Consider the following 14,426-nt stretch of genomic DNA (forward strand, 5'->3'; position numbering starts at 1 on the left):
CTCCCCCGAGGGCATGCAGCGCGTTTTCCTAACTAGGCAAGGGGAGACTCTCCGGCGTCTTCAGGGCTCGCGGCGCCGGAAACACGTGTGTGCTCACCTACGTGTACACACGTGAGCACACCTACAGCAGCAGGGGGCGCTCTGGCCGGCAGGGGGCAGCACAGACCCGGTTTGCAAATACCCGGCGCAGCCCCGAGGGAGGAGGGCGTGCTGCAGTCCCGGCGGTGGTAGCGGCGGTGGCGGCGGAGGCGGCGGCTATAGGTGCAGCCTCCCAGGTGGGAGGCGGGGGCTGCGGGCGCAGGAACAGGCGCCTGGGGAGCGGGCGTTCGGCTGGGCCTCCTCGGGCCTGGGCGCGGCGAGTGGGAGCGAGCGCGCCAGGAGCACGCAGGCGCCCTGCTCCGGCTGGCCCTCGGCCGGCGCGCGGCGCGGGAGCAGCCCGCAGCCCGCCCCCGCGCCCCCCGCGCCCCCCCAGTCCTCGGGCCGCCCGCGGCCGGCAGTCGGGAGCGGCCCCTTGGCGGCGAGCGCAGGCCGCCGGCCCGCCAGGGCGCCTGGCGGCGGAGGCGGCGGCGGGACGGCTCCTGGGCCGCCCCGAGCGCGCCCTCCCGCCCGCGGCCACTCGCAGCCGGCGCTGGCTGGGCCGGCGCGCCCCGCGGGCAGCCGAAGCGCGGCCTCGTCCTCGGCGGGAGCGAGCCCCGGTCCGCAGCCGGCGGGAGGCGGCGCGGGCGGCCGCCTGCACTGACGGCGTCGCGGGGCGCTCCTGGGCGGCGGCGCAGCGGCGGCGGCGCAGGGGGCGGAGGCAGGGGACGCCCCCAGCCAGGATGCTGCGGTTCCTGCGCCGGACCTTTGGCCGCCGCTCCATGCAGCGCTACGCGCGGGGCGCGGCAGGGCGCGGGACCGCCGGCCTGGGGGACGAGCGCGACGGGGGTCCGCGGGGGGGCCCGGCCGCCGCCGCCGTGTCCACGCTGCCCGCCGCGCCCGGGGGCAGTGTGTTCCCGGCCGGCGGCGGGCCCCTGCTCATGGGCTGCGCGGCCGTGCACATCTCCGCCGCCGGGGCCTCCAAGACCACCCTCTACTGCCGCGTCTTCCTGCTCGACGGGACCGAAGTGAGCGTGGACCTGCCGGTGAGTGACGGGGCCGGTCCGGGACACTGGCACCCCGCGGCCCTTGGGGCAGCTCCCTTCCCCCGATGCTTCCCTCTGGGGCGCTCCCCTTGTACCTCTCCGGGATCCCCTCCCCCTTCTGCAAGCACTCCTAGTCTGGTTCCCTCTCGGGCCACCCCGTCCTGCTCTCTTCCGGGGCCCCATCCCTGGCCCGCGCCCCCGAGTCCCAAGTCCCCGCCCCCTGGCGCGGGTGACTGGTGTTCCCCTTCTATCCCCCAGGTTCCTGCATCGTCCTTCTCGGTGCTGGATTATTGGTTAGAAAATCTCAAAGCAATGCGGGGCTGCCATGGGGTGGCCCGCTTGCCCCGACAAACTCGCCACCAGGCCTTGGTGGGACGTCAAGGCGGAGAATCCCCCTCGCCTGCTGGCCGGCAGGTGCCCCAAGTTTGGGAGCGAGTCGGGGGACCACTTCTCTCTTCCGTTCCCATCTTGGTGTACCACTCCGCCCCACCCCCCAACCCGGTCCCATCCTAAAGAGCCCCTCTGGCTCGCTGCCTCACAGGCGGCCGGGCGACTTGGGAGCTAACTCTAGAATGGATCCTCGCGGACCAGGCCAACTTTGCACCGGCAGAGCCCCTGCTGGGGCGCTGGGAGTCAGCCCTGGGGTGCTCCCGGGCCTGGGGCGCCGGACTTTCCCCGGGGTCTGTGCGTGGAGCCGCGGAGGCACTCCAGGGCAGCTGCGCCGCGGCCTGAGCCCCGGTCACCCGCCCACAGGTGGTTGCACCCCGCCGCCTCCGGCAGAGAGCTAGGCTGGCGCTGCTGTCCCCGCCTGGGCATCTGGCTACCAATGTGTCTTTCTAGCCGAAGGGGCCAGATCTGATCAAATCAAATCCGCACATTAGTGGGGCGCCTGCTGTGCACCCGGCGCTGCGGCAGACGGTGCCTTTGGGAATCTTTGGGTGTGACCGAGGACACAGCCACGATTGAGCTTTAGATGAATGTTACAGAGCATCTCGAGGGTTTCAAGGGAAAAAAAATAACATACCGGGACTTCGAAAGAAAGCATTTAGGCCTCCTCGGGTGGGGGAAATTGGACGTCATGAGAGAACTGGGAATATTGTAAGGGTTTTAGATGGGAAAATGAGAGCCTGCCTGGCTTGGGGTTTAACGTTTCTTTGTGTAGGTTTAATTTTGAGACAGTGTCAGTTTATGGCGATTTTATTTTTGTGGTTCCTGGTGCTCTCCATAGGATATCATTTTGTTATGATAATACCCTTTGGGGGCCTTTTTATTCATGGAAAAGGAGCCAACATTCCAGTGCTTAGAGCAGTTCTCTTTACAGTAGTATTAAAATGTTACTGCTTCCCCAAGACGGGTCTCTCCAGCTTTTATTCAGCTGGGAGAGGAGGCCTGAAGGGACCGGGAGGGGCGGTCGGGGGGGCAGCCAGTGGTGAGGTGAGTGTGTTGCTTCTGGAGCAGGCAGCTGGTGTGTGGAGAGGATGTGGCGTATTCTGCATCTCGGATCTGGGAAAGGAATGCTCTGGTTTGGAACTTTGACAACGCTCATTGCTGATGGTTTTCTTGTCTGTTCCCCGGGGATGATTGGTTTATAAAATGTAATGCTTCTGTCAGGTTTGTGCGACAGGCTTAAGCTGTGTTTCTGGGATGAAAAATGCAAACCCAGTAAGATGCATGCGTAGTGAATAGACCCAAACAGGTACCCAAATGAACAGGTTGGGACGGGAATGCTGACTTAACCACAGCTGGTGGAACCCTGGCCCAGTGTGAGGGGAGGGGGATTTTGCATCCTAAGAGGTTTCTTCACTTTATTAAAGGCTACTTGACAAAAGAATTCACCAGGTTTTCTTATAATGGCAGATTTTTTGATGCTTTAAGATGTTATTTAGTGAACTCCCAATTTTATTTATACAGACACGCATATGTATATATACCCCGTCCAAAGGCAAATCCAGAGCAAATGCTGGCTTTTGTCATGTGAGCCCTTGCCTGGGGAGGAAGGATGGAGAAGAATAAACAGTGAGCACGGCTCATCGATTTAAAGATTTATTAGGCATTAGAACTGCATCGCACAGTCTCCTGTGCTCATCTTCCCAGATCCGAGTCTTAGTTCCTGTATTTAATTCTCAGAGTTACAAGGTGAGCTCCAGGCGGCCAGCTCCCCATGAATCTGTAGCATGCGTGTGCCTTCTCAGCCCGTTTCACCAAGCTCACTTTTTATGCTGTCCTTTTTGACATTTAGTCCCACTGGTCATTATTCTCGTCTCCTGCGTTCCTGGATTTTTACCGCTTCCTGGGCCCCGGGGTTGCTTTGCTGCATGGCGCACAGACCTTTGACTGCCATCTCCCTAAGCTGGACTGTCTGTCTCCAGTCACTCGCAGGGGCACAAAGCACACTTGCCAGGCTAACGATAACTCTTTTGTAATTAAAACCCTCTGGTAGTGGTAGCGTCGAGAATTCGTCGCTCAGTATACTAACGGTGGTTATACATTGTCATAAGCCGCTTTATTCGCTCTAGTCAGGAGGCCTGTGTTCCAGAATTGCCTCGAACACAACACCCTCACTGTGATCGTGCTGGGGCACCTCGGTTTTCAGTTGTCACCATTTATTGGGCGTCTCTGTGTGCCAAATGCTGGGCTGTGGACCCAAAGGTGAATGAGAGGTGGCCTTGAGGCTCTTGGGAAACACGTGTAGCAGAGCGTCTTTTTATTGTTAAGTGATGCTGAGTGATAATGACAGGCTCACCGGACAGGGTGCTGGTGGATGAATTGGGAGGACTTCCCAGAGACTTTGACACTTGAGGCTCTAGGATGTCAAATCCAGTGTCCCTTGTGCATTCAAAAAAAATTTTTTTTTTAATTTATTTTTTGGCCACACTGAGCGGCTTGTATAGGATCTTAGTTCCCCGACCAGGGATCGAACCCGGGTTCGAACCCGGGTCCACGGCAGTGAAAGCCCGAGTCCTAACCGTTGGACCACCGGGGAATTCCCCATTTTTAGATTACCTGTTGTGTCAGGGCCACTTCTCGGTCAAGCCACGACCCAGCTGTTATATATAACGAAGGAGGAAGCAAATGACAGGGCCTGGGGCTCCTCCCCCAGGTGGTGGCCTTGTCCTCTGACATGCCTGAGTGTTCTTAACCTTTGCTGTGGATAGACAGGATCTTTTTTAAAAAAAAATCCATCGGTAATGTGCAGTCTGGAGTGGGCTTGCTGTCCAAACCCAGCTTCCGCCCTACAGACCAGAGTGCCACCCTGAGCCACTCCTCTTCAGAAACCCTGGCGCTGCCTTGGAAGGTGCCTCCGTGTCCGTAGCCCAGCCCTGCCCTGCCCTCAGGTGTGGTCAGGTCAGAGCAGGCAGGACTCCCTCGGCCTGCCTGAGACTCTCCCCTTCTATTAATGCAGCTGAAGATCCCATCAGTGTGCTTGGCAGCGGTACCCGCTGTTGACTCATATTAGTTCTCTGTTGACTAAAGCCCTGGCATCGCTTTTGCTCGCGCGGCTGTTGCTCAGCCCCGTCGCCCCCCTCCCCTGCATGCACAGTCTTCCAGCAGCTCTGTGTGGAAAGCCGGGAGGGTGTGTGGCTGGCTGGTCAGCACGCCCCGCCCCCATGCCTTGGAGGGCACGGTCCATTGGCCGGTATTGCATTTGCTGCAGTTGCTTTCACTGTCCCTGGAGCTCCGCAGTGACTTGTATGGTACAGGGCAAGCACCGAGAGTTTCAGGGCAGGAAGATGCATGTTTGAGTCTTGGCAGCTGGGCTGTGCAGCCCTGGGCTACTTGAATCTCGATTTTCTGGTCTTTAAAATGGGATGATTACGACAAAAAGGGTATGAAAAGCCTCAGGAAACAGCAGGGTGCTGAAGGGTTGCTAGTAGGTTGTAATCTTACACACATCTCAGTGCCTCCTCTTTGGCCTGTGAAAAGTGATTGGGAAGTTTTCTAGAAATGAACATTAAAGGAAAAAAAAAACAAAGGCTGGGAATTCCCTGGTGGTCCAGTGGTTAGGACTCTGTGTTTTTACTGCCAAGGGCCCCGGTTCGACCTCTGGTCGGGGAGCTGAGATCCCACAGCATGTGCGGTGTGCCACGCCCCCCCCCCCCCAAAGGAAAGCGGTGCCAGGAAGCCTAAACAGAGCCCAGTGCCCTTTGGCGGGGCTGGGGGTGGGGCTTGATTTAATGTGGGGGGACTGAGTAGTGGACTCTACCTTGGAGGGCAGGGGTATCTTCACTCTCAATGGTGGGAAGAAATGGGGAACTACATAAGGCCCTAGGAAATAGGAGAAGGCAGCTTCTCATTTCCATCCTCTCCCAGGGTTCTGGCTGCCATGGACACCCTGCCTTATCCCAGACCTCTCGGTGGCTTGCTTTTTCCTGCTCCTGAGGGAAGGTATGGGCTCAAGGTGGCCCTCCAGGGCTTATCCTGCCCCCATCTCCAAACCCCCCCGCCCCCGCCCAGACCGTGAATGAGACCATGGGGAGCTTTGGGTAACTGTGTGCGTCATGGGGTTGTGTATTTCTTTAAAAAATACCTTTGTTTTAAAAGGAGGGCTGCTGGCGAAGGAGGGGAGTGGGCAAGAGAGGTGGGTGGTGAACATCCTTCCCAAGTGGGATAGAGATGCGATCTCTAACTCTGGTTCCCCACTTGCTGGGTGGTTGGTGTTAATATGCAGGGAGGGGGAGTCTGCCAGCCTCTCCAGTGCCAGTAACATGACCCTGCGCTGGGCCAGGACTGAACAAATATTAACTTGCTAAGCACTTTCACGTGCATAATCTCATTGAATTCTGTTGCTAGTGCACTGTTGTGGGTGAAGGTACAGGTCTGTTTAATTCTGAAATAGCAAAAGGTTGGGGGCGCGGGCATGGGGAGGTAGAACTTTCCCTTACATTCTTGCATAGGGACTTAGAAAAAAATCCACTCCTTCACCACAGAAATCCTCCGCCCACAGTTTGTCCTCAAAACACGTGTCCTGTCCTTCTCCGCTGCCTGACTCCTGTTGCCAGCCTCCTCCACGGTGCCTGGCGCGTTTCTCCTGCAGGAATCTGGTTCTTTGCACTTGGGTTTCCCCCTCGGGCCCGTGGCAGCTGCCTGCGGGCAGGGTCAGCTGCTGATTCGTTTTGGTGTTTCTCTGCAGGTTGGCATGTGCTTTCCTCCCCCACTTGCATTTCACAGGAGAACATGTTGGCAGCAGAAAGATCAGAAAATATAGAGAAGCAAGGGAAGTTAAAAAGATCTAAAATCTCATCAGAGATAATAACCACTTTTAAAATGGTGGTGTGTGTGTCCATCTGTACTTTTCTCTTTGTTTTTAGATATGAATGTTATTTTAAGTGATGACTTTATATGGGTTGGTGAAAGTAAAGTCTCTTTCCCCACCCCTTCAGCACAAATGAATCGGGACCTAGACCCCAAGTTTGTGTCTCTTGAGGGTGGGACCCTTTTCCCCCCCTTTACAGTCCCTGGGACCTTAGCTGGGGCGGGGAGCGCCCTGTGGCCGTCTGAGCTGTGTGCCACCTACTGCCTGCCTAAGAAGAGGGCTCCCCATCCTTGGAGCCCTTCCCCACCAATCACCTCTGCTCTCTGGCAGGTTAATGTCCTGTTGATGGGGCCACAAAGTCCCCTTGCGTCTGAGGGCTTGTGTTCTGAACACCTGCCTTGGGGTGGTGACCACTCTCGCCTGCCCAGGGATGCCCAGGCTCTCTCACCAGCTGGGGCTCATCTGGCAGCATCCCAGGTGTGCCCCCTCTGCCCTAGGGCCCCTTCGTCTCCTTCTGCAGCCTCTTTGGCTTCTCTCTGCAGCTGGATGTATCTCACTAGTTCCACTTGATTTTAATTTCTGGTTTATTTTTGTTTTCGAAAATGTTTCTGTTTGCGCACTTGTTTTCTTCAGTCAGCATAGACTTGTTGAGCACTTACCCTGCAGGAAGCGTTCGGGAGGGGTACAGGAGGGATGAGAGAGTCCCAGTCTAGAAGGGGAGACAGTGTAAATATACTAGATAACTCGGAACCCCACATGAGGTAGTACAGGCATGAGCGATTGAACTGTGGAGTGGATTTGGGGAAGGTTTAATGCCCAAAGTGACATCGAGTTGTCCCGAAGGTTGCCTGGGAGTTCAGCTGTTAGATTTGGTCAGAGGCGTTGGGGCAGGTGCAGACGCATGGAGGATGGGAGCCAGAAAACCCCACTTGCTGGACTTGGGGCTCCTTGGGGTTGGGGAGGATTATGAGCTCCAGCTATGTCCCTGAGTCTTGAAGGAGTAAGTGAGGAACCTGTGAAGCACAGAGGAGGGTCTCAGGCTAGTAAGAGCCAGGGGCCACTGTGTGTCAGTCCTGTGCTAATTGCCTAAGTGACTGTTTTGTTGGACCCTCACAGAACCTCTTTTGGTGGTTACTGTTGTTAGCCCTGATTTGTGAGGGGGAGAATCAGGGCTTAGCAGGCTGGATAAGAAACTTGCCCGTGTCACACAGCAAAGGCAGACTCTAGTTTCGAGCTCAGATAGTCTGCCGGGAGAAGGTTTGTGTCCTCTGACCCAGGACTGGGCATGTGAGGGGTGGGAGCGGTGGGGTTCTGAGCCTGCCCCAGAGGCCCCGAGGTGGGTGGGGACCCTGAGCCTCAGAAGGGTGTCCTCCTTTCCAGGCCACTTGGGGTTTCCAGACATCGGATTCACATCTGTACTCATATTCAGTGAGTGTAGTTTCGCCCAGAGTGCATTCTGGTTTGAGGCCCATAGTTCTTCAACACTGAGGTTGGAAGTAGGCTACATTTTTTAAAAGTGTTTAATAGAACAACACTAAAATTATCACAAAGAAAAGCATTTTACATATTCCCATCCTGCTGCATAGCAACTGGTTGGTTTCGCTGCTCCCTTCAATCTTTGTGCTTTTGCATACGTGTTTATAAACATGGTGTGCATCCTTGTGTATCCTTTTTTAATTGTTTAAAATTGTCTTCCTCCTATCCGAGCCTTCCAGTGTGTGTGTGTGTGTGTGTGTGTAGTAATACCTGTCTCTACCTGTCTCTTGGGGTTGAAGGTTGATATGCAAAGCACCTGATATCTTACCTGTTAGGCATGCCTACTCCCTCAGGCTCGCAGAGTCTGTGTTACTTCTCTTAATTGCCACCATCCGGGAAGATGTTACTATCCCCTTTACTCACGGTCGCAGGGAGCAGTTGGTCCTGGGCCAGCTATAAGTGTGGTGAATTGAATCTAGGTTTCCTGACTCGTCCTCCAGTGCTCTTCCCCCAGCCCATGCGGTGCACACCTGGCCTTTCTGTTTGAAAGGTATGCCCCTTGGAACTCCTGGGGAAGGTCAGAATCCTTTGTAATTTGATGGGTCAGAATTTCATGCCATCAACCGCCCTGTCTTTCCTGAAACTTTCTGCTTTTCAGCATCTCTGGCATTTGGGTTCTGTCTGCCACTTCTCAGCAATTTTTGCAGGTTCTTTCCCCCAAAGTCATAGTTGGCTGAGTGCCCAGAACTTCCTTCTTGAAGTTGAGACCTGGAGGGTTACCTCCCCGGGGCCCTGTGCCACCGGTGGCATCATCCGGAGCATCTTTGGTTCCCAGCACTGAGCCTGGTCCCAGGGCTGGAACTGCCCAGGCAGCTGGCCCGGCTGGGAGGACGTGGACTGGCAGGCTCCCCGGGCGCCTGCGGGGTCGGCATCCCTCGGCCCTGTGGTGTCTCTTCCATGCCCGTTTCCTGTCCGGATGCTGTTGCTATCTGTGTCCTGCCTCATGTGCGCTCAGGGGCGTTGAGGTGGGCCCAGTGGCACCTCTCCTTTATCCTACCGGTTTGCTTGCTCAGCTGCACCTTCCCTGAGTTACGGATTTTTAAAAATTGTGGTAATACCTAAGTAGCATAAAATTTACCATTGTAACCATTTTTCGGTGTGCAATTCAGTGGCATTGAGTACATGGACACTGTTGTGCGACCATCACCACTCTCCATCTCCAGAATGTTTTCATCATCCCAAATTAAAACTCAGTGCCCACTAAACACGAAGTCCCCATTCCTCTTTCCCCGTAGCCCCTGGTGACCTCTAGTCTGCTTTCTGTCCCTATGAATTTGACTACTCTTAGTACCTCCTATGAGTGGAATCATACAGTACTTGTTTCTTTGTGTCTGGCTTTCACTTAGCATAATGTCTTCAAGGTCCATCCATGTCGTCACATGTATCAGAATTTCCTTCCTCTATAAGGCTGAATAGTATTCCGATGTATGGATATGCCACATTTTGTTGACCCGTTCATCCAAGTTTCAGACTTCGCTGCACATCCGGGCCTTGCCCGTTCACCAGTGGCACTGCCGTCAGAGACTTGGATGTCCCCAGCCCTCTCCTTGGGGATTTTGTTCTTGGCATTCTGGCATCCGCTCACCTGGGACTCATTTTATTTTATTTATTTTGGCTGTGCCAGGCCTTAGTTGCAGCGCTCGGGATCTTCGTTGCAGCGTGCGACTCTTAGTTGCGGCATGTGTGCAGGATCTAGTTTCCCGACCAGGGATCGAACCTGGGCCCCTTGCATTGGGAACGCAGAGTCTTAGCCGCTGGACCACCAGGGAAGTCCCTGGACTCATCCTCCCAGTTGTCTGGTCTTTTGTCTGAGGTGCTCAGTGTTGGCAGGTCCTCTGTCCAGTCATTCTTTACATCTTTTAATGATGAAATACAAATACAAAAGAGTGTCTGTAACATGACTAGTTTTAAAGAAAAATAATACGGTGAACATCCGGGTACCCACCACCCAGCTTAAGAACAAAGAGCATCACCAGTGCTGTTAATGGCCCCCCCATGCTCCTCCCCAATGACCTTTCCCTCCCTCCTGCTCTCCTGAAGTTTGTCTCTCATCCCTTTTTTGATGAGTTTGCCTCATATGTGTGTTTCCCTAAATGATTATTGTTAGTCCTGCATGTTAGCGAACTTTATAGTAAATGGATTTTTCACTCAATACTGTGTCTGTGAGAGATTCATCCATATTGATGAGGTAACTGTAGTTCTTGCTGCGCTGCATGAATATACCGGAATATAGTTATCCTTTGTCGGTGGACATTTGGGATGTTTTCAGTTTGGATCTGTTAGGAAAAAAATGCTGCTTTGAAGAACCTTCTGGAATTGGTCTTCCTGGTGCACATATGCTAGCAAGCGTCTCTCCTGGGTATGTACCAGTGGCTGGGAGGGTGGCGGGCAGGGCCTTTTAAGATCATGCGAAATTGTTTTCTCCAGAGTCCCAGCAACACGTAAAGCGTCTGCTAACGTCTGCTAACCCGTTCTTCAGCCCTTGGCGTTGGACGGCTTTTCTGTTTTTGTCTCGTGGGAGTTAGTGGGAACTCACTGTGGTCTTCACTTTTCCCCAGTTGTTCATGGGGTGGAGTATCTTTGCCTGTGTTATGAACCATGAACGTATCTCCTCCTGGTATGCCTTGTTCTATGATGTTTGCCTGTTTTTTAGTTGCGTTGTATTTTTCTCGTCGCATTCAGCTCACTGCCTGCTGGCTTTGATGAGATTGTCTCCTATACCCACTTCCTCTTCTCAGTGGAACAAAGAATACCTCTCTGTAAGTCCCCCTTGCGGGCCTTTCCTCACTAAGCAGGAATTAACGTTTTGTTTTCCATTTCGCTGTGAATGAGCTGAAGTCTGTTGCTGCTGGTGGCTTTTGGTGAGCAGTTGCAGGATCTATGGTATTCATTCAATTCTGCCTACTTTTTTCCCCCAGTATTTATTAATTGAAATTTTAAATGCAGTCAAAAGCACAGAGAACCCCAAGTACCCATCATATAATGAACATAATCCGAGTACCCATTGTTAAGCTTCATCTTTTATTTAATGTGGCCCCTCTCTTTTCATCTATATCTTCACCTCTGTTACTTCCCAATTCTTTTAAAACAAATTCCAAAACAAAGTCGCAATTATCTAAAAGATAAGGGCTGTGTTTTTTTAAATAGTCACAATATTATTAAAACACCTAGAGAGGGCAGACAGCAGAAGCAAGAAGAAGTACAGTCCTGCAGCCTGTGGAACAAAAACCACATTCACAGAAAGATAGACAAGATGAAAAGGCAGAGAGCTCTGTACCAGATGAAGGAACAAGATAAAACCCCAGAAAAACAACTGAATGAAGTAGAGATAGGCAACCTTCCAGAAAAAGAATTCAGAATAATGAGAGTGAAGATGATCCAGGACCTCGGAAAAAGAATGGAGGCAAAGATTGAGAAGATGCAAGAAATGTTTAACAAAGACCTAGAAGGATTAAAGAACAAACAAACAGATGAACAATACAATAACTGAAATGAAAACTACACTAGAAGGAATCAATAGCAGAATAACTGAGGCAGAAGAACGGATAAGTGACCTGGAAGACAGAAGGGTGGAATTCACAGCTGCGGAACAGAATAAAGATAAAAGAATGAAAAGAAATGAAGACAGCCTAAGAGACCTCTGGGACAACATTAAATGCAGCAACATTCACATTATAGGAGTCCCAGAAGGAGAAGAGAGAGAGAAAGGACCAGAGAAAATATTTGAAGAGATAATAGTCGAAAACTTCCCTAACATGGGAAAGGAAATAGCCACCCAAGTCCAGGAAGCACAGCAAGTCCCATACGGGATAAATCCAAGGAGAAACACGCTAAGACACATAGTAATCAAATTGGCAAAAATTAAAGACAAAGAAAAATTATTGAAAGCAGCAAGGGAAAAATGACAAATAACATACAAGGGAACTCCCATAAGGTTAACAGCTGATTTCTCAGCAGAAACTCTACAAGCCAGAAGGGAGTGGCATGATATACTTAAAGAGATGAAAGGGAAGAACCTACAACCAAGATTACTCTACCTGGCAAGGATCTCATTCAGATTCAATGGAGAAATCAAACACTTTACAGACAAGCAAAAGCTTAGAGAATTCAGCACCACCAAACCAGCTCTACAACAAGTGCTAAAGGAACTTCTCTAAGTGGGAAACACAAGAGAAGAAAAAGACCTACAGAAACAAACCCAAGGTGGGGCTTCCCTGGTGGCGCAGTGGTTGAGAGTCGGCCTGCCAATGCAGGGGACACGGGTTCGTGCCCTGGTCCGGGAAGATCCCACATGCCACGGAGTGGCTAGGCCCGTGAGCCATGGCCGCTGGGCCTGCGCATCCAGAGCCTGTGCTCCGCAATGGGAGAGGCCACAACAGCGAGAGGCCCGCGTACTGCAAAAAAAAAAAAAAAAAAAAAAAAAAACCCAAAACAATTAAGAAAATGCTAATAGGAACATACATATCGATAATTACCTTAAATATGAATGGATTAAATGCTCCAACCAAAAAACACAGGCTTGCTGAATGGATACAAAAACAAGACCCATATATATGCTGTCTACAGGAGGCCCACTTCAGACCTAGGGACACATACAGACTGAAAGTGAGGGGATGGAAAAGGATATTCCATGCAAATGGAAATCAAAAGAAAGCTGGAGTAGCAATACTCTTATCAGATAAAATAGACTTTAAAATAAAGAATGTTATAAGAGACAAGGAAGGACACTACATAATGATCAAGGGATCAATCCAAGAAGAAGATATAACAATTATAAATATATATGCACCCAACATGGGAGCACCTCAATACATAAGGCAACTACTAACAGCTATAAAAGAGGAAATCGACAGTAACACAATAATATGGGGGACTTTAACACCTCACTTACACCAATGGACAGATCATCCAAAATGAAAATAGGGCTTCCCTGGTGGCGCAGTGGTTGAGAGTCCGCCTGCGGATGCAGTGGACGCGGGTTCGTGTCCCAGTCCGGGAAGATCCCATATGCCGCGGAGCAGCTGAGCTTGCGCGTCCAGAGCCTATGCTCCACAGCGGGAGAGGCCACAACAGTGAGAGGCCCGTGTACCGCAAAAAAAAAAAAAAAGAAAATAAATAAGGAAACAGAAGTTTTAAATGACACAATAGACCAGATAGATTTAATTGATATTTATAGGACATTCCATCCAAAAACAGCAGATTACACTTTCTTCTCAAGTGCGCATGGAACATTCTCCAGGATAGATCACATCTTGGGTCACAAATCAAGCCTCAGTAAATTTAAGAAAATTGAAATCATATCAAGCATCTTTTCTGACCACACCGCTATGAGATTAGAAATGAATTACAGGGAAGAAAACGTAAAAAACACAAACACATGGAGGCTAAACAATACGTTACTAGATAACCAAGAGATCACTGAAGAAATCAAAGAGGAAATAAAAAATACCTAGAGACAAATGATAATGAAAACATGGCGATCCAAAACCTATGGGATGCAGCATAATCAGTTCTAAGAGGGAAGTTTATAGCTATACAAGCCTACCTCAAGAAACAAGAAAAATCTCAAATAAACAATCTAACCATACACCTAAAGGAACTAGAGAAAGAACAAACAAAATCCAAAGTTAACAGAAGGAAAGAAATTATAAAGATCAGAGCAGAAATAAATGAAATAGAAACAAAGAAAACAATAGCAAAGATCAAGAAAACTAAAAGCTGGTTCTTTGAGAAGATAAACAAAATTGATAAACCATTAGCCAGACTCATCAAGAAAAAGAGGGAGAGGACTTAAATCAATAAAATTAGAAATGAAAAAGGAGAAGTTACAACACACACCACAGAAATACAAAGCATCCTAAGAGACTACTACAAGCAACTCTATGCCAATAAAATGGACAACCTGGAAGAAATGGACACATTCTTAGAAAGGTATAACCTTCCAAGACTGAACCAGGAAGAAATAGAAAATATGAACAGACCAATCACAAGGAATGAAATTGAAACTGTGATTAAAAATCTTCCAACAAACAAAAGTCCAGGACAAGATGGCTTCACAGGTGAATTCTATCAAACATTTAGAGTACAGCTAACATCCATCCTTCTCAAACTCTTCCAAAAAATTGCAGAGGAAGGAGCACTCCCAAACTCATTCTATGAGGCCACCATCACCCTGATACCAAACCCAGACAAAGGTACTACAAAAAAAGAAAATTACAGACCAATATCACTGATGAATATAGATGTAAAAATCCTCAACAAAATACTAGCAAACAGAATCCAACAACACATTAAAAGGATCATACACCATGATCAAGTGGGATTTATCCCAGGGATGCAAGGATTCTTCAATGTATGCAAATCAATCAATGTGATACACCATATTATCAAATTGATGAATAAAAACCATAAAAGAAACACCTAAAAATAATTAGCAATTGTTTTTTAGTCTCAGATATATAGTCAGTGTTCAGATTTTCTTATTTGGTTGTCACAAGGTCCTTTCATTGTATTTG

At 50.6% G+C, this 14,426-nt stretch overlaps 1 protein-coding gene across 3 annotated transcripts in view; it reads left to right on the forward strand.

The window, feature by feature from the left end:
* The first annotated feature begins 221 nt into the window (after positions 1–221).
* The window catches only part of EPB41L4B (erythrocyte membrane protein band 4.1 like 4B), a 143,663-nt gene continuing 129,458 nt past the window's right edge, over positions 222–14,426 (forward strand). For all 3 annotated transcript variants that reach the window (XM_060014360.1, XM_060014359.1, XM_060014361.1), the window contains exon 1: positions 222–1,121. In XM_060014360.1, coding sequence (XP_059870343.1) covers positions 819–1,121 — 303 coding nt within the window. In that variant the 5' untranslated portion in view covers positions 222–818. The remainder of the gene's footprint in view (positions 1,122–14,426) is intronic.

This window comes from Delphinus delphis, chromosome 6 (assembly GCF_949987515.2).
Source record: "Delphinus delphis chromosome 6, mDelDel1.2, whole genome shotgun sequence".
Classification (NCBI taxonomy): Eukaryota; Metazoa; Chordata; class Mammalia; order Artiodactyla; family Delphinidae; genus Delphinus; species Delphinus delphis.